Source organism: Alosa alosa, chromosome 2 (genome assembly GCF_017589495.1).
Source record: "Alosa alosa isolate M-15738 ecotype Scorff River chromosome 2, AALO_Geno_1.1, whole genome shotgun sequence".
Classification (NCBI taxonomy): Eukaryota; Metazoa; Chordata; class Actinopteri; order Clupeiformes; family Clupeidae; genus Alosa; species Alosa alosa.
The window spans coordinates 11,196,264-11,220,417 of NC_063190.1; the positions used below are offsets into that span (position 1 = coordinate 11,196,264).

At 44.4% G+C, this 24,154-nt stretch overlaps 3 protein-coding genes across 4 annotated transcripts; 1 reads left to right on the forward strand and 2 right to left on the reverse strand.

The window, feature by feature from the left end:
* Nucleotides 1–1,425: 1,425 nt before the first annotated feature.
* On the forward strand, nt 1,426–12,445 carry proser1 (proline and serine rich 1). 2 transcript variants are annotated; one of them, XM_048228534.1, is made up of 13 exons: nt 1,426–1,512; nt 2,017–2,088; nt 2,172–2,237; nt 2,335–2,403; nt 3,871–3,965; nt 4,222–4,315; nt 4,709–4,819; nt 5,269–5,403; nt 5,679–5,757; nt 6,244–6,336; nt 6,915–8,334; nt 8,989–9,133; nt 9,507–12,445. In XM_048228534.1, the coding sequence occupies exons 2-13, from the start codon at nt 2,044–2,046 to the stop codon at nt 9,630–9,632; spliced, it is 2,478 nt and encodes an 825-aa protein (XP_048084491.1). In that variant the 5' UTR covers nt 1,426–1,512; nt 2,017–2,043; the 3' UTR covers nt 9,633–12,445. The 2 variants fall into 2 exon arrangements, with proteins under 2 accessions (XP_048084491.1, XP_048084497.1); XM_048228540.1 differs by lacking the exon at nt 6,244–6,336 and having other exon boundaries at nt 1,447–2,088.
* Nucleotides 12,446–12,682: 237 nt separating this feature from the next.
* LOC125284563 (solute carrier family 46 member 3) lies at nt 12,683–17,404 on the reverse strand. The gene is made up of 6 exons (XM_048228551.1): nt 17,278–17,404; nt 16,781–17,009; nt 15,218–16,133; nt 14,806–14,889; nt 14,268–14,424; nt 12,683–13,948 (listed from the first exon to the last, which is right to left on the reverse strand). Exons 2-6 carry the CDS (start codon nt 16,964–16,966, stop codon nt 13,843–13,845), a joined length of 1,449 nt encoding a protein of 482 aa, XP_048084508.1. The 5' UTR covers nt 16,967–17,009; nt 17,278–17,404; the 3' UTR covers nt 12,683–13,842.
* Nucleotides 17,405–18,635: 1,231 nt separating this feature from the next.
* On the reverse strand, nt 18,636–19,925 carry LOC125284569 (insulin-like). Its single transcript, XM_048228563.1, has 3 exons — nt 19,845–19,925; nt 19,499–19,691; nt 18,636–18,928 (listed from the first exon to the last, which is right to left on the reverse strand). The coding sequence occupies exons 2-3, from the start codon at nt 19,677–19,679 to the stop codon at nt 18,774–18,776; spliced, it is 336 nt and encodes a 111-aa protein (XP_048084520.1). The 5' UTR covers nt 19,680–19,691; nt 19,845–19,925; the 3' UTR covers nt 18,636–18,773.
* Nucleotides 19,926–24,154: the final 4,229 nt, after the last annotated feature.

Sequence of the window (24,154 nt, forward strand, 5' to 3'; positions counted from 1 at the left end):
AATGTCTGATTACTGGGACTTGTAATCAGTGAAAAAAGTGAGAAAAGTTTAAACATATAAGCTCATTATTTCAACCAGCCATCTAGTTTGTCAGAGTATCCCCTTGCTAGTGTCCTGGTCCCCCTGTCTGGATCTCATCAAGAGGTGGACAAGCACTCATCGAGCAATGGGGCCAAAGGACTATAAAGACTGAATGCCATTAATGGACATTAGAAAAACAGACAAAACAGCTATTATCCCTCTTGTTATCCCTCATAAAAGTGAAGATGTGTTGGACTGCACAAGCCCTGTGCCAGTGAGAACTTGCACTGCCCAAATACGTTCCAAGCTGGGGCTTTAGAGCTGTGACTTGCCCAAATTGCTGTTATTGACAGTGGCCTGCTGTCCAGTGGTGGTGTGTGAAGGCATTGCAGGTGGTCATTGCAGGTGGTTTACCTCACACCCCACAACAACGGTCGTCAGGGTCCTTGTTAGTCAGAATGGTGGTCCCTGATGCACAGTCAGTTAAACCTAGACTTTCAGGTATAAAACTTAAGTTTATAGGCTAGCCTGGCGCCTGGCCCTGTTTCAGGTTAAAGGTGCTCTAAGCGATGATGGTTACCGTCACTTCGGTTGATGCTCAAACAAAACAGAGCGCTAGCTCGCAATTGAAACTCTCCTGAACGTGCATCATATTATATACTTTTAATTACTTTTTTCTGCTGTTAGTGAATGTGTGTGTGTTGTCTGTATGCTACTGAGACCTTGAATTTGAGAAATGTCAAATGTGATAATATGCCCCCCCCCCCCCCCCCCCAACCCACTTCAAGCACTGGTTTCCCTGAGATAATAACATTGTGTTTCTGTCATAACAACGTTTTTCTATCTCAAGATAATGAGAACATTGTCATTGAAAACTTGATTGATAACTTTGTTATCTAGAAATAACTTATTTATTTATTTAATTAATTATCTCAAGATAATACATCTTTCTCATTATCTCGAGATAACAAAGTTCAATAACCAGAGATAATAATATAAGGGGGAATGAAATCTGGGAGAAACGGGTCTAAAATAAATGTGAAGTAATGGAATCTACGGGCTTCCATATTACCATGCAATAACTACAGCTGAACCACTGACTATGAGCTGAACCTTTTCGTAGGCTACTTTCTTTTCTATGGTGTGTGACAATCATAGGGTGACAATTTGCTGATTTGATTTGTTTGACGTATGTGACGTAGTGCATAGGGAGATACAATGTATCAAAGTAAAAGTTACATGTTATATTTGAGGTACTTTGTATCGTTGTATGACAAAAGTATTACATGATATGTAGTTCCTCTATAACTTGGCAACATGTTCCTTCCTTTGCCCCATTATGATAGTTTTTCACTCCGTAGGGCAGACAGTGAGGTAAATATTATGACTATATCCGGAATTGCTGCACTGGATACAGAAATCCTACCGCATGAGCGTCACCAATCTGAACCAATGGACCTAGCTAGCAAGCTAGCTAACAAAAGAAGTCATGTCAGTAGTATATCTTTATAAACGTATAGAGCAAAGTAACTGTATTTACAGCACACTTTAATATCTACCAGTTGACAGCAGCAGGGGACGGTTTTGTAGGACGGTTGCAACCTATCTTCCAAACTATTTGTTTGTTGCCATTTCAAAGGGCTGAAGATTGTCGGAGAGATTGCTAGCTCGCAAGCTAACCGGGGTTGTTTTAGCCTGGTGAATTAAACCCAGCTACAGGGGTGCTCTTGCATACAAGATTACCAAAAAGACAACACAACCAAATAACTTGGTTATTTATTATATTTTCAGAGGATCGGAGTAAGATGTGGTTTGTTTAAAGAATATGTTGTTGGCCCAGAAAGTGGCTCATTAGATATTACTTTAGGTTAAGTTTCCTAGGCTATATCTATCTATCGTTTGCATCAGCAAACGTTACCCATTGGAAAGTTGCTTGGATATTATCTTGGCTACCAATCTGTATGCTTAAAGGCAGGATTCTGAAATCTATTTCAGCGATTTATGCTACTTTGAACATTCATCATGGACAAGAAGTCATTTGACATCGTCTTGGACGAAATAAGAAGGGTAAGGATGCATTTCGGTTGATGTGCACGTACAGCACAATGGCAGCCAGCCTAACAATAATAAACCCTCTGTGCTCCGCTCAGTGTGTTTTGACAGATCAAAGAGTAAAAGCAATCGAACAGGTACATGGCTACTTCTCAAGTGAACAGGTAAGGTTCAGACAAGAATGACAGAATGTACTGTAGCAGGTTATATTTATATATAAAGATGGCATTTGAGAAATCTCACACTTGTTTGTGATTGCAGGTGATTGATATTCTGAAGTACTTCTCATGGGCAGAACCACAGATCAAAGCTGTGAAGGCTTTACAGCACGTAAGTGCCTTAATAAACAAGTCTTGATACATGGGAGTGGCAAGTCGTATAACTAGTATATCGTGATTGATTGCCTTGGGATCAATACTCTGATGTCAAGTCAGGATTTGTCATCTCTGTCAAGCGTTTTGCATCATAGAGTGACATTACATGACTTCTTGTGGTGGTTCAAAACTCTAAATACAATTAGCACAGCATTGGTCTTTTGTGGCCATACCATTCACACATTTCATGTCGTTTTCACACAATATGCAGTCAGTGAAAACATTTCCACAATGCTTACATTTTCTTAACAGACAAGCTATACCTCGCAACAAAATTATGGATTGTTTTTGCATTATTTGCGAATGTTAACACACAACATGCCACAATAGTAAAAACAATCTTCCAAACCTTAGATACAGTATAAAAACCTCTGCTTCTGCAATGATATCAGTTCAAAAACAATACATCTGAGCAGATAATAAACAAACAATCCAATAATTGACACACAACTGATTTATGTTGGAGCAGGGCCAGGGAGGAGAGCAGGCCCAAGGAGAGGGCATGGTAGAGATGTAAGAATGCGTGGTGGTGGCATTCCATTTGGCTGCAAGAAATGTTGTCAGTGATGAAATTCGTGCCACTATCATTGACCATGTAATCAATGCAATGTTGATGAAAACATGTGGCCTAACCCTGAAGATCGCAGAGATTAGATACAGTAATTTTGTGCTTTTTTTAGCTCCCCCCTTTTTATCTGGGCTTTTTGCTGTTGTTTTTTGTTCAGAATGCTTGTGTGTTTCATGGATAGTTTGTTCACCCTAAGCATTGCAATACTTTTTCTGTTCTATCATACTGTAAACAGTATTTCTGTGCCTCCTGTAGTAAACAGTAAAGGAAAAAAACTGATTTGCATTTTACTAAAATGCTTTTGAATGTTAACATAACATGTGGACAGTTCCCAACCAAGAAATTTAGTGTAAAAATTGCATGCAAATACCTGTAAAACTGAAACATAAAAGTCTATGCAGGTTTTGTAATGTCAACAATAGCCAGTATTTTGAAACCTGGTTTACTTTGATTGACTGCATGTACCTTGTGAAGTGAAAACAAGTGTTATTCTTTGACAGAATAATTTCATTTTCAGTCAGATTCCTAGTGTTTTGGTAAAGTTAGTGTGTGCAGAGAAAGATGTGTTAGTAGTATATTTAACAAAATGTGTTTTTGAGAAGAAAATTATCCATTTGGCCAGTTGTGTTTTGTATGTGTGAGTCTGTGTTAAGAGAGCGATAGAAAAAAACTGCAATAAGCCTTGGCAACATTTTATGACATTAAGACCCCCTCCCTTTTCAGTACAATGCATCATTTTACAACACGCTGCACACTAAATACCTGATATTACCACAGCTAGTTATGGGACTGTAGGCTAATTTAAATAAAACCTCTGCTTGTTTTGACATCACTGTGTTTGTGTCTAAATTGTAGAAAATGGTTGCCATCCCAACCACCAAAGTGGCCAACATACTCAACTGTTTCACGTTTACCAAGGACAAGCTTGTTGTTTTGGAACTGATTGCATTGTAAGTACAAACTTAAATCCACCTGCTTATGTTACATGATATCAAACAGTAATGTAATCAATGTTAATATGTTAGGTGGTATGTTAGGTAGATATTACATGCATACACATTTTTCCGGTATTGTTAATGTGTTATAGTACACGATGCATTACAATGTATGAATTAAAATGTTGATTTTTCTTGGAGAAATGTCATAAAGGTAGAGTAACACGTTAAAGATGGATTGTATAATGACATCTCTCTCTCTCTCTCTCAGGAATATCTGCGATGCTCAGAACTATCGTCCAGTGGAGGATATCTTCCGCACTCACCTGTCTGAGAAGAAGCGAGCACGGAGAATCCTTGAGCAGGTCACTTCATGCACTCACATATGTCTGTTTGGTAGACAGTTTTAACCAAAGGGATTTATTGTATACGTATGATTTTAGCCAAGGTAGCAGTAGGCTTGAGAGAAACCAGAGGGAACCATAGGGAATAAGTGCGACAGCCACTCTACCCAGTTTTAAACAAACAGGACCGAAATGCCTTTGAAAATGTAAAAAGCAAAAGAAGATCAGAACAGTTAAGAAACAACCATATTTACGTATGCCCATCTCTAACATAGACACAGATAGAAGACATGGAGATTTATTTGATGTATTCAGCATTATTACATTGCAAATGGTTTGGCATTTTATTTAATTGTCAACATAATGACAAATTAGTGTATTTTTAACTGCTGTTGGCTCAATGTGACCCTGCAGGTTTGTAAGGTTGGCTGTAAGGCTCCCGTGGCCATGATTTCCTCCTGTGGGGTGATTCCAGGAAACCCCTACCCAAAGGGTCGGCCCAGCCAAGTCACTGGCAGCTTCCCGGTAGGTAGTCATGTGAGGCTATATCTTTGGCCTCCTTCGTTTTCTCCTATTAGTGGAGTCATAACCCAAGGTTAAAGTTGACCCATTCAAGGATTCAAATAGCACCAGAATCTAATAATGTCCAGGAACAGTTTGTTTTTATGTTCAAGGTTAGAATCACATGTCCAAGAAGGAATCAGATCATCACCAAACACCAAAGGAATGAAACCCCATTGTTATTGCTTGTCTGCCACCATTGTTCTGTATGTCTTTGTATATTGCAGGTGTTTATGCATGTATATTATTTGCTACTATCAATGATGGTGGGCATAGCTACTAGGTTGAGATTGTTTTTATTATGTTTATCAATTTGTGTGTGTGTGTGTGTGTGTGTGTGTGTGTGTGTGTGTGTGTGTGTGTGTGTGTGTGTGTGTGTGTGTGTGTGTGTGTGTGTGTGTGTGTGTTTTCAGAAAGCACCTTTGCCTCAGCCTCAGTCGCAGTCCAATAATGGCACTACTGCTAAGAAGAAGGAGAATGAGGAGAATACTAATACTGAAGGGAAGGGGTCGGGGATTGCAGCAAGGATCCTTGGACCCTTCAAACCGGTAATGCACAAACCTCTCCCTAGGCCTCTTCAGGGAGTCATAGAATTATTAATGTTCTTTATCAGTATTATTTCAATTTCACTGTTACTGTATCTTCTTTTGATTTCACTATTGCATTGATTTTGTATTTTGTATTGACAATATAACTGACAAGTTTTTAGACTACATCTGTGTTTTAGTAAATTAATATGTAGTCTGTATACTGTTGTTGATTTTTGAGGACAAAGTTATAATGCACTCATGTCCACTTTTCCTGTCACTTTCTGCCCTGTTAGTCTCCGTCCTCTTACAACCCCCACCGGCCTGTTCCCTACCCCATCCCACCCTGCAGGGTGCACGCTACAATCGCACCAAGTAAGTGTCCTCACACCCACCAACACTGTGGTCTTGATGGACCTCCCAACAGAGAATTCGGCTTTGATTGTGCCTGTGTTGTTGTTTTGTTTGTATATGTGGGTTTGTGGTATTTGTGAGTGTTTCTGTGATGTTAGTGTTGTGGTTTAGTGCTGTGATGTTAGTGTGTGTGTGTGTGACTGTTTGTCTGTAAGTGATAGTTGTTGGTTGTGTGTGTTGTGTGAGTTTGTGGTAGATGTATGAGAGTGTTAGTATAGAACTTTTTGATATATATGTTTTTGTGCATGGTGTGTATTGTCATGGTGTGTGTGGTAGTGTGTGTGTATGAGTTGTGTTGGCCACTGCTAATATGCAGTTTATAACTGGTTTTGTGCATGAATGTGTGTGTACATACCTGTGTGTGTGTGTGTGTGTGTGTGTGTGTGTGTGTGTGTGTGTGTGTGTTGGCTGGCGCTGACGTGTGATGTGTTTAAACACCCTGCCCAGGTGCGTACAACAACGCAGGGCTAATATCAGTGGGCGGGGTCATCACTGCCAGCGTGCCCCCCCCACCATACAGTGCCACGCTCGCCTCCCCAGGTACGACCCCCCTCCTCCCCCTCCCGCCCGACATCTGATGCCCAGCCGACCGCCCTGACCACCCGGGCCACACGCGGGCTTGAGAGATGCTGCCTCACTCCCACGCTGTAGCTGTAGAAAGCTTGCCCCATCAGCGGCTACTCACACGCGCGCACAGCTGCGCACGCACGAGCCTGGCGTCTGGCGCTAGATTAACGTCACCATCCGCCTCTTTCTCGCTCGCTTCCTGCGGTCAATCTGACAGGCAGATCTTTGGGAAGCGCAGGCTTCCGGAGCCAGATTGACCAATAACTGGGTGTGTGGGCTTTGATCTTTGACCCTGCAGCAATCCCCATTCCTCATGCTTCTACTACCCATAACCCTGCTCCTCCTGAAGCAGCTTGATCGCTTGAAATGGCCGCCGAAAGCTAATGGGTGCTTCCAAACCTTTGTTGGTGTCTTAATAACTGATGGTATCTCCATCAAAACAGTAATTTGGGCTGTCTAATAAAAACCGCACATTAGAGCACACTAAAAGAAACCACTGTGTTTTGGAATGAATAAGTCATGAGTTCATTTTGTTTGTTTTGTTTTTTCAGGTTACTCTCGACCAGGCTCCACCAGCGTCACCACCACGGCCACCATCTCCCCGCACACGTGTTCGGCCCCCTCGACGCCCGTCTCCTCCCAGCCCTCCACCACACCGGCCCCCACCACCCCCATCACGCCCATCTTCCCCGGCATGGTGCCCTCCCAGAACCCTGTGGCCCAGTCGCCCAGCCCCGTGCCTGCACCTTCTCCCTCGGTCATCAAGGGCCCGCCGGGGACCCCCATGTCCCCACACCTGCCCTCCAACCTGAGTGGGCAGCAGCCCGGCTCGGGCTCGTTCCCTGGCATGCCCCCGTCAGCTGGCCCTGCTGGTTCGGTCATCAGGTCCCATACGCCCACTACGCCCTGCGGGACGTCGGGGCCTTCTGGAAGCTTCTCGCCATCCCCGTTCCCCGCCAGGACGTCCCGTGCGGGGACCCCATCGGGCGCACCCCCAACCCCTACCTCCAGAAGCTCGGCCAGTGACCTCTCTTCGGCACTGACCGGCAAGTCTTACCTGTCTCCCACTGACCCTCAACTGGGCATGCCTTTCACCACCGCTGCGGGCACCCCTTCACACTCGGTCATCCGCAGCTACACCCCCACGGGAGGCCTTTCTGCCCACGCCTCCGACCGCTCCATCCCTCACGGTGCCCACGGAGCCCCGCACGCCCCCAGCCCCAAGCCCTCTGCTGCCCAGCAGGCATTCTTCGGCAATGACCAGCATCTGGGCGTGATGACCCAGCGCGGGCACGGTGGCAACAGTGGCAGCAGCAGCCCGGTGCCCTCCGCCTTCAAGGGCCCCTCGCGCTCGGGCACACCCTCGCTCAGCTCGCTGGCCATGCCCAACTCGGCCGCCCTGGCTCGCTCGCTGGGGCTGACCGGCCACCCGCACTCGGCCGGCTCCCCGCAGAGCTCCATGGCCGGCCCGGCTGCCGTGCTCTCGGGCCTGCAGGGCATGTCCCAGCAGGCGGGCGCCAGCCCCGCTCCTTCGCCCTTCTCCGCCCTCTCCTCCTTCCCCCCCTCACTCTCCTCCGCCTCCCCCTTCCCCTCCGTGGCCTCCTCCTTGCAATCCTCCATGGCGTCCGTGGGTCCACCTTCCTCCGTCTACTCCGTTGCTCAGGCAGCCTCCCCATTCGGCCTGGGCCTCACCACCGCCCCCTCCATATTTTCCGGGCTGCCCCCAGGCCACAGTCCCCAGGCCTTCTCAGGGTTCGGGCCCACAGGCCCCTCAGCGGTGGGGAGTCCTGTGCTCTCCTCGCTAATGGGGCTCCAAGGGGCCCCGTCGTCGGTGGCAACCGTGGCCCCATTACAGGCGGCGGCAGCAGCAGCTGCGGCGGCCGCTGGGGTCCCCAGCACGTCACCGGTGCTTCCGGGCTTCGCCTCGGCGTTCAGCTCCAACTACAATCCAGCCCTGGTGGGCCAGCCTGGGTAAGTGTGTGTCTGTTTGTCTGTGTGTGTATGTAGTTGGGCCATTGTTCAAGGGATACTCTGGAGGAAAAACAACCTGGGGTCTATTTATGTTTGATAACGGGTTCAAAATGGGAGCAAAATTATTCAGCAAAAATTTCAGCTAGAACGTTATTTGCATTAGCAACAAAATTGTTTATAGCGTGTTACAGTGGGCATATAGCCATGTAAAAAAAAAACACTCAAACCACTGGCAAAATCCAAAATAGCCTTACACTTCAGTGGTAGTGTCCATGGGTATCCTACAGATAAACCGAAGCATTGCAAACTTTTAAAGTGAACCATTATCAACCATTACTCCGGAGTATCCCTTTAAATGAGGTTCAACTTTCACTGCTTGGTATTGTCTAGTCTACTCTCCAGATTTGTATGTCCTTGACATGGATATTTACTTGCTAGTGCACTATCTAAGTCCAAGTCGCAGTGTGTGCAACCTGACCAAGGACATTAAAGCCATTATAGACTTATTGCAAATGTGTGTTGTTGTGCAGCCTGTCTAGGGTATATAAAGCCATGTAAGTCATAATGTGTAATGTGCACATGTGTGTTGTTGTGCAGCCTGACCAGGGTATATAAGTCATAATGTGTAATGTGCACATGTGTGTTGTTGTGCAGCCTGACCAGTGGTCTTCAGGCCGCAGGAGGCGGCTCCTTCCCCGGGCTGCTGTCCTTCCCTGGCATGACCGGCTTCTCCTCCGCTCCCTCTCCCGCTACCCTCTCTGGACTCCACAACCAAGCCATGCAGTCAGCACTGCTGCAGGTACTACACACATACGCCTGCATCTACCAAAAGTGCCCTCTCAACAACTACTTTACATAGTTAGACCTGTTGGTAGCAGCTCAGGATATATGAGATTGACAAGTCTTGTATATTATGGCAAAGTTCAGTTGTATGTCTCTGTGCCTGCATGGACCTCACTACATCTTTTCATTTGATCTCTGAGCACTGACTACAGATGTGTGTGTGTGTGTGTGAAATTGGAGTTTTAAAAGGCCAGCCTTTTGATTCATTTACTATTTACAGTGTTTTTTCCATGGCACACGTTCCCCGAGCGTTCCGCGTCCGTTGAGTGTTTTGTGGCCCTCTGTGCTTGTCGGATCCTCATTCTGGCCTTTTGTCCCGCTGTCCCCAGGCCCACTCTGCGTCCCCTCTGGAGAGCTACCCGCCCCAGCCCAACGGCTTCACCAACTACCCCCCCGGCCCGGGCACCCCCTTCCCCCTGCAGCCCGGACTGCACCCCCAGCTGGGATGGCAGTGAGGCCCCCACACGCCTGACCTCTCCGCACGACCACCTCCGGTATCCTCCTCTACGTGCTAGTGACGTTGAGGAAACGAAATCTGTAGTCAATAGACCACTCCAGTCAAATGTCCATTTTTATCTCAAGCCGTGACGCTACTAAGCTGCTAAGCATCAGCGGTATGTGAGGTGCGAGATGTGTTAATAAGTACAGTATCTAAGAAGCTGTAAGAGTGGGCTGGACTCCTGTTCAGAGACGTGATGGCGTTGCATGATGTTGATCGAAATTAATTTTTTAAGCTATGCTTGATATATTACTTAATAATATAATGGCGTTATGGTCATGACATCAAAATGGACATTTGTATGGGTCTGACCGGTGGTTTCGGGAAGGTGGTCTGTGCATGTGAGACAGAGGAGATAAAGAGATGAAGGCTGCATTTCTAAAGTCTGCATCTGAGCCACTGACTGGACACAAGTCATGTCATTCTGTTAGCTGTTTATCTTTCACTGGTTTCCCAGGCTGTGCTGACCGCACTCTTTGGAGAGACACCAAAAGAAACTGATCAGTGACATGAAATGTTTACAAATTCTGTGTGTGTGTGTGTGTGTGTCTGTCTGTCTATGTGTGTATGCGTGTGTTTGTGAAGCAAGCTCTTGTCTTAGCCAGCACTAGTATACAATGGTTGTAGTATAGTGTACACAAAATAATGAAATGATATTGGAAGGCAACTGAAATTTAAACAAAAATCCAGCTTTTATCTACAGTATTTAACAATTGGGTACTGTTCATTTTACAAATTCTTATAGCATTGTATTGTATGCTGTGTTTTAACCCTATTCATAAACCTTATAATCCCATGTTCACAACCTGTTTCGAGCGTATGATAATCCAAGGCTCAAGTTGATGTTGGTGCATTTGTACATTGAGGACTAATTTGGTAATGATTTTGAGGAGTGAGTGAAAGACATTTTTATAGACATCCCCAGCATACTGCATGTCAATGTGTAGTGTGGAGGTCTGCACACACTCTATGGCTTTTATTTTGATACACCATGACACTTGATGAAGTACTGCTGTACATGACATAGCGATAACGTTGTGTGCTGTGGAAAAGAAGAAATTATGAGTTGTACAATGGACATTTCCTCAAACTGTTATTTTACTGCTGTTAGCATGCCTTAGTGCAATGGACATGCTTCTTCTAACATACTGTACACTGAAGCTTTTTTATAAGTATATATGGGGATTTCCATTCATCATGTTTTAAAGCTCAAATGAATTGTCCTGGGGGATAGTTTGGTAGTGATTTGCTATGGTTTGATCTGAATGAACTGTCTTTTCTTTTTACCTTTTTTGTTATTGTCTATGTTGCTCAGTAATTCAGACTGAGCTAATTATTTGTTTGTCTTATTTTTTACCAACGGTTAAAAAAAAGTTTTGTTTTGTTTTTCTGTTTTAGGGGCATGTGGCCATGCTTAATTGGTTACCCACTCTTGGCAAAGGCCTTGGTCAGTCTTGTGTTAATTGGGTTTAACAGAGCTCACATCAGGAGGCAACTTAGTAGGGGTGTAAAGGTACACGTATTCGTACTGAACCGTTAAGGTACAGGACGTTGGGTTCAATACAGATGTGTGCCTAATGTACTGAATGCAGTCTTGAACAGTATGTTCAACATGTTTCAAATTCAAGCTCCCACAGAAACATATTAAGTGGCAGACCATATGTCAGTTTAGTCAATTAACGTCACAAAACATTTGACACCTTTTCAGAATACTATTACCGTTGTACATCAACAATATTGTCAGTGAATTTTAGGCTAGCAGTACCTACCGTACTTACCGTACCGAAAAATTGACCAAACCGTGATTTCAAAACCGAGGTAGACACCAAACAGTGATTTTTGTGTACCGTTATACCCCTACAACTTAGTGAAACTTTGCCTGAGTGCATTATCAAACAGAATACCAGTCAAGTTTGCCTAGAACTGGACATTTGAATGAGAATTTCAATTTAACAGAAAGACTATTTTTTAAGCCACATTTTCATGAATGCAGTTAAAATATGTAAACTAGTTGAAAGAGATGCTTTAAAGACATGGATCCCTTGCTACTGCCACTCAGCAGGGCACAGTCAAGCATAACATAGGTTGAGTTATTAGTGGATGTGGCAATAAAGTAACTATTTAACAACCAAACACAATATTTCCACCATGCTGTCAGCTGTGTTGCTTATCAGTGAAATTAGGGCCTGATTAATCTTTGGATGTCCATGCTTTTTAAGGCCTACGCACATGGCCTACTCACACGGCTGGCGACCGGCAAAATGGAATAGAATCTATTGAAGTGAAGGGTGCAATGCACACAGCAAGTGGAACGACAGGGCGACCGTTGCCGTCTCTCGACCCCTTTCTGATACGTCATAATAGAAAACAGCTGTCTGGCCACTGAATCGATGGGTGATCGCGTCGCCAGCAGTGTGTGTAGTAAAGCGAAACAGAATTTCACCGTCGCGTTTCACTGTCGCATCGCGGGCCGTGTGCGGTGGGCTTTAGTCATTACTCCTACCCAACTTTTAAACCATTGTCATACATTTATCTTCAGATGTATGCTGTAATGCACATCTGATCTCACAAGACTTAGGTGACCAAGGCGTTTGCCGAGGGCGTCATCATCCCAGTGTCATATAGGAGAGGAGTTGCTGTGGGTGATGTGTTCCTGAGATACCAAGTAAGCCATGTGTTGCGCCCAGAGGGATGACTGTTGTCTAGGCTTATAGACTATTTACTGTAGCAATATTGTTCAATATTAAAAAGCGTTGTCAATGCTCTTAAGGGCTCTGTGTGTGAGTGAGACTTTTTCATTGAATTTATATTGCACCATCCATGACTTTCTCTTTTGATTTATCTTTGTATGAAGAATACAACAGCAAACACAATGATAACTTGATAAATTGATGGCAAAGTTATACCCTACAAGGAGGTGCTCGCAACATGGGTTCATTTATTGAGTTAATTTATTCAGTGTTCACCACCAGACCATTTTTACAGAAGAACTACAACATCGGCATGGCATCAGTTAAGTGATCAAGACAATTGGCAATTGTAATAGCACCTTTCAGATAAAAGGGACATTCATACCTATTGGTATCATGAAATAAGGCAGATAACCTTAATTTATTCATGGATTGAAGAGAATTTAAAGACAGAAAACAATAAACACCATAACATCACATTTACATACAATTTATAAATCGAAGGCAAAAACAAAAGAGGGAACATGCAGTGTAGTTAATGGCAACCCTTTATTTGGATACCCTGTGGACAGATGCTGGTTTGTTCAAATTCAAGTTTAGTCTTTCCAACTGTTCAAACATCACCTTATGCAAACCCAGCCCTTAACCTCAACCATAAAGTATACTTATTAGTTTTAACATCTGTCCATAGTACACCATCCAGATAAAGTATGGCCCAGTAAACTAAACAGTAAAGCCACAGTGAAGTCTTGGCATTGCACAGTGCAGGCCTTATGACTTCTTTGATGAAAACAAAAGGGGTTTAACCTAGATTCTCAAAATGGCTGAATAGGCACCCATCTAAGATCTTCCTGCCACTGCATGGTTCCTGCTGAGAATGGCAGAACTGCTGAATGCTGCCTCACCGTGTGAAGTCGAAACCAGAGAACTTACCACAGTGACTGACCAGTGACCATAGCTCCTGGTCTACAGATCTGACGTTACAGCTGTGTCCTCAGTGCTCCAACATCCTGCTCCTGTGGGACATGCCCCCTCCACCTGGCAGTGGCACTCTTGGTTATATGCCCAGACCTGTTTCTTTTTCTGATCCAAAGCTTTTCAATTGTATCAATTTCAATGGGGTGTGCAAGGAAGAGGTCAAGATCAGAGACTGAATCTGGTGATGGATTTATATTAGTGCATAATGTACAGTGCTTGAGACTATTTAAAATGTGATAAAGAATTGTTATGTGAACTATATTTTTTATGTATGCACCTAAATACATACCTGATTTTGTCTACATATCCTATTTATGTTGATATACATGTATGTCAGTATCAAGTAAGAATATGTACAGTATATGGAGCATAGTTTCAGATTCCTCAGAGTCTTTCCTCTTGTGTAAACATATTTTTAAGGCGGAGATTGAAAAGGCTTAGCAGTAAAAGATGTATGCTGCCATCAAACCATCCTTGAACCAACTTTGAAACAGGACCTCATGACCTCACTTCGTGTTGTGGAAAAGACAGGCTTTCCTCTGGGTCATCAGGAATAAGCTGATTGGTGTCCTCAGGGATGGCCCTCTCCAGGTGACGTACAGCGCTGCTCACACACACACACATACACACACAGTTGATTACAACATTATTACGCTGTCAGTATGCTTATTATTCAATTCAACTCAATTTGTGCAATGTTTGCAATCTTTGAAACTTGAAACAGCTTGTAGTGTTTTCTCCTGAAGTGTTGATGGCTTATACTGTCGCACTGCACCTGTAAGTCCTGTGGCCTACTGAACAGATGAAGTGTTGATGGCTTATACTGTCGCACTGCACCTGTAAGCCCTGTGGCCTACTCACCAGATGAAGTGTTGATGGCTTATACTGTCGCACTGCACCTGTAAGCCCTGTGGCCTACTCACCAGATGAAGGTGACGGGGACCAGGGTGATGACCGCCGCCAGGAGGAAACTGAAGCCGGGGAACCAGGAGACGGTGGCCGCGTACAGGCTGCTGAACGTGGGGAAGGACACACCAACACTGACCATCTCCATAAAGGCCACACACGCAAACACAGCCCCTGGCATGGCAAATTCGAGGATAGAGTGAGAGAGACAAGACCATAATAACAATATTTATGCTAACTAGGAAGTAGTCAACACACACATAGGGTTATGAGATGAACAATTCAACACTTTCCTTTTCCAAACATTGTTTGTGTTGAGATAGTGTCATAAGAAATGACAGTAAAACCTTTCATGACTGCTCAAGTTGTGTGGACAGGTATGACATCTACCACAGTTATAATGTGGATGCAGGCGTATTGTTGCATGTGGTTACTAAAGAGCCCACTCATCACCAGGACCAGCTCTATCCTAAATCCATAGAACCATTTTCCAGGTATGCAGATTGTGGTGCAAACAAGTTGTGTATTTTCTCTTGAATCAAATGTTGACTTTACCTTGTTCAGAGTTGGTGACCATCTTTGACATCATGGAGCGAATCAGTGGTGAAGGCATGACTGACAGGAGCAGCGGGACCCTCACTGTAACACACAGTGGTACAATTTAATAACAATTCAGGGACCCTGTCACTGTAACACACAGTGGTACAATTTAATAACAATTCAGGGACCCTGTCACTGTAACACACAGTGGTACAATTCAGGGACCTTGTCAGGCACTACGTCCCTCCGAATCTTTTAGGGGTCCCCACTTAAGCAAGGGGTGTAGGTAGAAATATTAGGCCCTGCATACATTTTTTTTTAGATATTATTAGGCCTATAATGCCTGAGATGTTCCTGGACCCTTGGCCTGCACTGGACACTTGCTATGCCCCTTGCTCCTGCTCCAGTCGACCCCAGTTGATCTTACCCAGATACATGAGCAGGGTGGTCTTGGCAAAGGCGGCCATGACGAAGCCAACGGCGAGTGACACAAGCCCCAGAAGTATCACACACACGTCGGCAAGGTAACCGGACAGCAGCCGGACGCCGGCGAAGCTGCCCAGATACATGGCGGAGGAGAGCGCAGAGCCGTAGCCCACCATCACCTCGTCCCAGCAGAGCGGCGCGTTCAGCTCGTACAGGATGAAGAGCGACATGCCGCCCAGCGTCACCACGTTGTAGAAGGCGAAGGCGCACAGTGCCAGCGCCAGCAGGGGGCCGCGTCGCTTGGGGCCGGCCGAAAAGAGCCGCCCGACCCCGCGCAGCCGCGACGCCACCGTCCCCAGCCGCGAGGCGCGGACCTGAGAGGAGGTGAAGGGCGCCGGCTGGGCCGGGACCAGAGACTCCCGCAGGACGAAGAGCACAAAGGCCAGCACGAGGATGTGGAGCGCAGTGACGGTCAGGAAGGGCCAGGTGAAGCCGGCTAGGCGGATGTAGAAGCCCGTGGCCATGGAAGCCAAGCCCGACTGCATGCCCAGCAGCATCTCCAGCAAGGCCATGCGCGCCGTCCTCCTCCCGGACTTCCCCTCGGCCTCGCCCCCGTCGCAGCGGTCCGCCACGTAGGCGAAGCAGGCGCCGAAAAGCGGCGAGGGACCCCCCGAGAGCCCGCGCACGAACGCCGCGCCCAGGAGGTAGCCGAGGTCCAGCGAGTAGCGGCTGACGGTGGCGTAGGCCAGCGTGAACAGGATGTCACCCAGCAGGGGCGGCACGATGGCCACCTTGCGGCCGTGGAAGTCGCTGTAGGCCAGGAGCAGTAGGGACATTACGAGGCTGGGGAAGAGGAAGGAGAGCTCGCTGTGGAGGAGGAAGAGAGACGTCTCCCTCTGCACAGCCTGGAGCTGGGCCTGATTGAATAAAACAACAGAGAGGGAACGGTGAAAAACATGCTTTTGATGTCTTACACAATGGCACCAATGAGCACTGAAACCCATTATTTTCAATAGTGTGCACGATGCAAGCCATTCAGCAGCAAGCAACTGCACACACAGCGGTCAAAATTAAACAATGTTGAACTTTGACGACAGTGTGCGGTGGCGACTAGTATTTTGCACTGAACAGAGATGTGAGCATAGCACATACAGTTTCTTATCTGAAAGCGCCTTAAGGCAAAAGATGAATGAAAGAAGACAATGACTGTAAAACAACAGTCAGTAGACCGGACAAACATACATGATGAGAGTTGAGAAGGTGAGACAGACAAAGAAAGAAGGGAAATGAGAGAGAAGATGAAGTGGAAATAACACACTGTGTGAGAGAAATTGAAAACCTACAATTAACCTTACCTACGTACAGGCCTACTACAATAAAAACCAGTTCCCCTCTTAGGCCCAGTAAGACGAATTCAAAGCGCCTTTCAACAATAGCTTTCTATTTTAAGCTTTTCAGTCTTCAATCTTTTTGTTCCCCTCTCTCTCGCTCTCTCTCTCTCTCTCTACCCTCCCCACTCCCTGCCTCTCTCTCTCCCTCTCTCTCTCTCTCCTGCTCATCTTACCCCATGCTGAGTGCTCTGGTTGGCTCCTCCACAGCGTGAGGTGTTGTTGAGCTCAGTCGGGTAGGGAGAGCCTATGATCCTCTCCCACTTGCGCCGGTACACGTACTGCTGGACCAGTGGATAGGTCATGAACATGCCAAAGGAGTACACGCTGACCACGGGCTCGATCAGGTACACACGGCCCATTTTGGACAGCACAGTTGTGTGTGACGGTTGCAGTATGGTGGTGCTGAAACCAAAACAGTTGTGAAACAGCTATCAGGAACCGAGCTCTGAATCACATTCTTATGTGAAATATGTGAAAACTACATTCCTAAGTGTCTCTAAAAGTCAAGCCTTATCAACTGATATAAATGAAAAACAACATTACCTAAATGCTTGGTTATTCAAACAAATTTGGTGACGCAACGGAGCTGGAAGGTTCTCCAGTAAGAGGATCATGAGTAAAAGAGCTGCTATTGTTGGTCTACAGAGGAACACATCCAGCAAGTCCTTACCTGAGATGTAGGTCAAGGGAAGGTTTCCATGTCCACTTGTCTTGTTGTAAATGTGTTTTCTGACCTGTGAAGCAAAAGCCAGTATTCTGGCACTGTAAATACTGTAGCTATACGTACTGTTGTCGACTGGTCCAGATAGACCTGGCAGCCACCATCACTTCCTGATTGTTTGTGAAGTCTGCTAATCCCCAAACGTGTATACCCATGAGGGGTGTGAGAATGAGAGGGAGAGAGAGAGGGTGTGTGGGTGGGTGTGTGAGAGAGAGAGAGAAAGAGAGAGGCAGGAATAGAAAATGGATAACTTTTCCCATGGGTGTTTAAGGCTCTCACATTAAAGCGATAGCTCAATTCAAAATAAAGCTTCTGTCAGTATCTCCTCATCCCAACTCGATGTGGTACGGCTCGTTGTGATAACAGAGGTGTTAATTCATGACCAATTGCTTGCTAGATAACTCATTTTATGCCACACCAAAGAGCAGAGAAAAGTAACTACCGTATTCACATAAGTAACATGAATGGTATGACTGCCGCATGGTGTTGCCGTCTGCTGTGCATAGAAAATAAAGCACTTTCTAAGTTCTCTCCATACCCTACTCCTAGCCTGGAGATTCCAGACCTAAATATGAAAGATTAAGGATCTGGCCACGAATAATGTAATGGCCCAACTCGAGGGGCGGGACCAAGCATGTATTTGAAAATCTCACTGCACACAATTGGATAACACTACGACCAATGTTAACTGACTGATTCCGGACTTTGACGCAATTGGATAACACTACGACTGTCATCTGTTTAGCTCGCCTCTGGCCCGCCTATATCAGATACACAGATGTGATAGGTTCCCCGCGATGCAAGGGGTAAAAGTTACGCGCATCATTACTCGTTGCCAGAGTCTCTCGCTGAGCAAATGCTTCTGCGAGAACTCTGGATTCCCAGGGTACCCTACTCCTGGAACTCTTAGTCAACAAAGTATTACATATTCTCGCTCAGTGATTGATAACAATGCAACACAATAGTCTATTGTGGTATGTTTAATATTTAGATGACTTACTTTTTATTTATGAGCAGCACCCGTGATGTGACATGATGTTTGACTTGGTGGTGTGGATCGAGGTTCATTGGTTTGTTTTATGTCTGTGTCGTTGTATTTGTGTTTACATTTGTGTTTGTGTTTACACTTACATTTTGCACTGATTTGGGTATGTAAATCAGGGTTTATTAACCCTGGCTGGATCTTCCACTATCCTCATAACACTCTCATAACATAACTTTTTTTTAACCACCACCCCCAGCCCCATCCTTTTATCCATTGACACATACACACACAAACCTTGTTCTCTATTGACACAACTGAAATGATCAATAACAAAAAGCTTTATTAAATGGCAGGCATAGTTTTTCTAATGACTCAAGCTCCCATTGAAAAGGCAATTTTTAGTGAAAAGGCCATTCGCACTCTTCTTTTTCATCGCGTGCTTCTCCTTGCTCAGGGGGATTCAGTTGTGGAACGAGCTACAGTACTTTTGAAGCTCGAAGATGCTGCAGGGTTTGTGACAGCACTGCTGCACAATTCCATCTCCCATAACCCCCCTCCTCGAGACAATGGTTTCTCCCACCTCATTCTCCTGGCCAGATTTTGGAGGCAGGAATCCTAACAGGACAAAACAAGGCCTTTTCATTTTCAAATGTCTGACAGTCAATGGACCATGTTAATATTTGAAATTGTATTGACAACACTAGGAAACAATAAAAAAAAAAACATACACTCATGCATATTTGAAATGGCCAAGACTAGGACACACACACAGTACTTCACACACTATTATCTGATAAAATGGAAAGTGCAAGAAGTGCCACTGTCGGTGCTACTGTAAGTAGAATGTGTTATTCAGTGGTCACCATTGGCATGCTAGAGATCTGGTTCTCATGAGCCTCAACATGTGCTCAGAGTGTTTAGAATCCCAGTATCCTATTTATTCATTCTTCTGTACAAGTCTTTTCTGTATCTCTCACTCCACACCATCCCTCTCTCTCTGTCTCTTTCTCCATCGCTCTCGTTCTCGCTCTCTCTGTCTCAATCTCCAACTCTTTCTCTCCAACCAGTCTCTCTATCTTTGTCTCTCTCTCTTTCTATCTTTCCCTCTTCTTCTGTTTCTTTTATTCTGCCCCTGGTGTTTGATTCTCTCTCTCCCTCTCTCTTTCAGTCTCTAGTTTGTCTTACCCTGGAGGGGGTCCACAGCTCTCTTTGTAGGCTTGTAGACGAAGCCCTCGTCTGCGCACACCAGGTACAGTGCATCCACCAGGTGCGACCCGCACAGGTGTTGGGCGGTGGCGGCATCAGTGCCCGTGGTTGACAGAGCCACCACGACAAGCAGAGCAGCTGTTTGGAGCCAGAGAGCCATGGCAACGGTGGGCTGTCACACACAAGCACACCAGCAAACTCCTTAATTACAACAGGTAAGTTAAAAAGCAAAACATACAGACATGACGAGACGAGACATGCCATAACCTAAAAGTTACATTCTAACCTCTTGTACTCTAAAAGAGAATAAGTGATGGAACCTCACCTGCGAGGGAGTTGGAGATGGAGGTGTTCTTCTGGGTGAAGATGGAGATGCAGATGGCGATGGAGAAGGCTGAGGATGAACACCAGTCGCCCTGACCTTATATACGTCCAGCTGTCAACCTTTTCCTCCCAGGTCAGCGGAAAAGAAGAGCAGAATGAGCAAACAGCCATCAGATTAGATAAGAGCCCCCGTTGGACGCAAATCGTGCGACCCATTTAGTGCATTTGTGTCATTAGGGCGTCGCGCCGCATTAGTCATGTCAAAGGTGAAGCACCTGAGTGCGCACTGAGAGCGATGCCTGGATGTGCGCTGGATTGCATCGTCATGGCTAACACTCAGCCTAGAGTGACGTGGCTGGCGGAGTCATGGGCTGAGGTTTCATGTGCTGTGGGCTAACAGTCCATGTGTAGGCCCACAGGACAGGAGATGCACACTGGTCAGGAGCTTCTATTTTTGTTTTTCTTGACATCTTTTCTCTTTCCACCTATAGTAGCCTACGTGGTATATACACACATACACACACACACACACAAACAGACACACACACACACAGTGCAGTGCATACAAGTTTGGACAGACACACATAGATATACAGACACATACACAAACACACACACACACACACACACACACTCACATACACACATTGGCAGAGCACACAAAGGGGGAACCTCACTAACTCACTCACCACCAATGTCACTCACATGTACCCACAGGCACACACACACAAACACTTGCTACACGCACACAGGCACAGTTTGACACAGACACACACACACACACGTTCAAGTATATCAGTTCAAGTAGGCAGTTTGGACTGTGTATATTGTTCAGTAGCATTGTTACAAGCTCTCAAGCAAGTGTATACATTCACGCAAACTCAATACAAACACTCAGGTGCTAACCAAGGGGAGGACACGTAAGGCTATGGATTTACAAAGAGTAACAGGAGCAGAGGACAGAGAGATCTTGTGGGGCGTGATTCACAGTTGCAGGTGTTGGGCGCAGGAGTGGGGCTTGGAGAGGACTTGGGAAGTGTGCTTTACAGTTTTTTCTGAATGCTTAAACACATTTTTTGTAACTATGGCTTTTTTTGCAAAACTCTACACACAAATGGCAAAACCACTCACTGAGTTTGCAAAACTAAAAGCACAAACACTGCTTTGCACTCAGTTTGCAATTTTGTAACACACACTTTGCACAACTGTAGTCACAATGGCTATTATTTACACTATTTTGCCAACTCTCTGGCACACTTTCTCATGTGAAAACTGTTTTAGATAATTAGTTCACTTTGCAATCAGCCTAAGCACTATAAATAAGCCACAGGTAATGTACAATGGGTACGATGGAGTGAGCAGGAAGAGTGAGAAGAGACAAAAAAACAGTCTACATGTGGGGATATTGTCATGTCAGGGCTGGATACGTCATTCCAGAATATATTTTTCCCGGTGCCTTGGACTAGGACATTGCATGTGATGTAGACAGAATTTTTGAGAGAGCGACCGATGTAGACTGATTTGTTTTGTCTCAGTGAAATGCTATTTTGTGTTTTGACTTGGAAAAACACACTTGTGTTTGTTTTGATGTGTGTAAATAAACACTAGTACTTGAAGTTGGGATCCCTGTATGTTTACAGAACTATGACAAAAGTATGACCTCAAACTGACATAGTCTACCTTGTGCACAGAGAAAGCAAAAGCCAGATGTGTTTTTATTCATACCATCAGTGTGTTGTTGGCACATTGTGTGCTTACTATTGTGATGGCTTGTGTTTACTGTTAGATCTGAAAACACAATTTTTTACGAAGGTGTGAAGAGTTAAGCAAGGTGTGTTAGCTTTTGCAAGATAACTACAATGTTTTGCTGATTGGGTGAGAGGTTTTGCCATTTGTGTGTAGAGTTTTGCAAAAAAAGCCATAGTTACAAAAAATGTGCTTAAGCAATCAGAAAAAACTGTAATTCCATTGAGTAGCAGGTGGCAACACCATATGGTGATACATCTAGTTTATTAAAGACTCAACACCCTCCTGTACTGTTACAACAAGTTTTATTACCTACTCCTCTTACCAAAAGTGCATACAAAGGTGTAAAGTTATAAATACAGGTTTCCATTCTTCAGTTTAATCTCTAGTCTACCATTACTATGTGGACATCACAAGAGATGAAAATGTGTAGGATAGAAGAAAGAGGTAGACAAGCATGCATTTGCTCATGACGTTTTAAGACATAGTACGGATTACATATGATATGTACGTAGCTAAAAAGTACATACTGTCTAGATGAAAACATTTCACATACATAAAAATGCATTCAGCAACCCCCCTCCCTCCACCCCTTTCCCTTCTAGTACTATTTACTGTGTAACTAGTCTGCCCTGTATACTATATATGGCAAGAATAAACAGAGCTAACATTCAGTAGTTCATAGAAATGTCCACAGGACAAACAACTCAGTGCAGTCTCAGAACCTGATCAGAAAAAGGTCCGTTTATACATTAAGCACCCAGATATGGACAGTGTCAGATTTGCTTGGAAAGTCCATCACAATGTAGTAGGTAATAGGTAATATAAATATACTGTGGGTTGGTGTTGTTTAACATTGTATTGTTTAGATCAAAGACTGATAAATGAAGAGGGAAGCAGCTCCTCTTTTGGGGGAAGTGTGTTAACCTAGGATTTTGTTTTTCATTGGTGATGATGGTTGACAGGTGTTTTCAAATGTCTTCATCCATTGCTGAGGCTTTGAATGTCATATTCAGAATTTCATGAACCTAGCTGATAACCAGAGAACTGTGACGTTAAGAATGATATACATAATGTATAATGTATTAGCATGGCAGTGGTTTATGTTCCATCAAGCCCCAATGACATTGCAGGATGCATGTATTTAAACTCAGCAACATGTTCAACATGGCATTTGCAATTTTGAATGCAATATGACACATTTGACTGCACTAAAGAGTATGGATTTCAGGATGCCAAGTGTAACCATTTTTCAACATTTCAATGATGTCTTTCCAAACACAAACATCTGTGTAGTTTTGAGTTCTATCTAGTAATGAATTCATCTTTACATTTGGAATCTATCTGAGATAGAGTCATGAACAATGAATAGTCTAAAACTACACTGAAGAATGCTTCATGGTTACACTAGGCCAACTTCATTGCTACACATCACAATATAACATTGTTCATAATAACCATTAGAATCAGGACTCCCATCAGAATATTAACTCATTATGGCTCTGTTTTCTTCAGTCACAATCATTGCTGTCGCTGTTGTTGTCACATCATCATCATCATCATCATCATCATTAGCGTCCAAACGGGTCGGAGTCAGTTCTTCAGGGGCTGTACATGTAAAAGCCCAGGCATCACAGTGAGAACTGAATGTCATTCAGAGTGTCTAGTTGATAGTTTTCCCTTCTCAGGCTAACGTGTATAAAAAAAAAACTAAACAAAAAACATTTCACTCAAAAAGAGTAAGAAGAAACATTGAATAAAAAAATGTAACCCAAAAACACATTCTAATTTAGGAATCATTCTTTACAAACCATTGGTTAGATTATTGTACAGAGTTAAGAAATCCTCTACAGTATGCTTACAAACAGTGAATGACCTGTATTACATTCTTCCTTCACAGTTAACGATCAAATGTCTGCAAACTAGTAGCATATACAATGAATTATTACCTCAGGTTAACTTCACATTACAGTGCAGCAAATACCCTTTTATTTCATACAGATATGTACAACAGGAAACAGTAACCCTTTATGCCACACAGCCCTCTCTACACAGTATAGTAAAGTGAAGTACAATGGGAGTCTATGGCGTTACAAAGACTACTAGAACATGGTTGTGCTAAAGAGGTAAAGTTGGAGTTTGGATAAACTGGGTTCCAGTTGTGTCTAATAACCACATAATTATTTCAGCCTGAACATTAGTGTGACACTGTGCTTTGTGCTACAGTATGCTCCTGACAGTGTAAAAAGGGCTGTGTCATTTAAAGTGTTACAGAGAATACAACTGGAGTTGTTATTATAGGCTACTCCTGAATGCCAGTGAAACCTTTCCATGGCATTTAGCTGCTCAGCTGAGTGCTTGGATTCCCCTTATTGAGGACTGAGAAGTTGGTGTAACCACATCTATCAACTATAGTTGTACCCTGTAGAAATACAGTATTTCAATGGAATTGAGAAATCATAGCGTCACATTCAGGGGATGGTGTTGTCACTAACAACACTCTTCAGACACTATGAGAAATTATGATTACACTAATTCAGTTATCACAATGGAGTTGTCTTGGAA

Coding starts and splice junctions, on each gene's coding strand:
- proser1 (XM_048228534.1), top strand. CDS start 2,044: ATGGACAAGAAGTCATTTGACATCGTCTTGGACGAAATAAGAAGG. Junction 2,089..2,171: donor TCTTGGACGAAATAAGAAGG/GTAAGGATGCAT, acceptor TGCTCCGCTCAG/TGTGTTTTGACAGATCAAAG. Junction 6,337..6,914: donor TGCCACGCTCGCCTCCCCAG/GTACGACCCCCC, acceptor TTGTTTTTTCAG/GTTACTCTCGACCAGGCTCC.
- LOC125284569 (XM_048228563.1), bottom strand. CDS start 19,679: ATGGCTCTCTGGCTCCAAACAGCTGCTCTGCTTGTCGTGGTGGCTCTG. Junction 18,929..19,498: donor AGCTGTGGACCCCCTCCAGG/GTAAGACAAACT, acceptor TTGTCCTGTTAG/GATTCCTGCCTCCAAAATCT.
- LOC125284563 (XM_048228551.1), bottom strand. CDS start 16,966: ATGGGCCGTGTGTACCTGATCGAGCCCGTGGTCAGCGTGTACTCCTTT. Junction 16,134..16,780: donor ACCAGAGCACTCAGCATGGG/GTAAGATGAGCA, acceptor TTATTCAATCAG/GCCCAGCTCCAGGCTGTGCA. Junction 14,425..14,805: donor GGTCACCAACTCTGAACAAG/GTAAAGTCAACA, acceptor TTGCCATGCCAG/GGGCTGTGTTTGCGTGTGTG.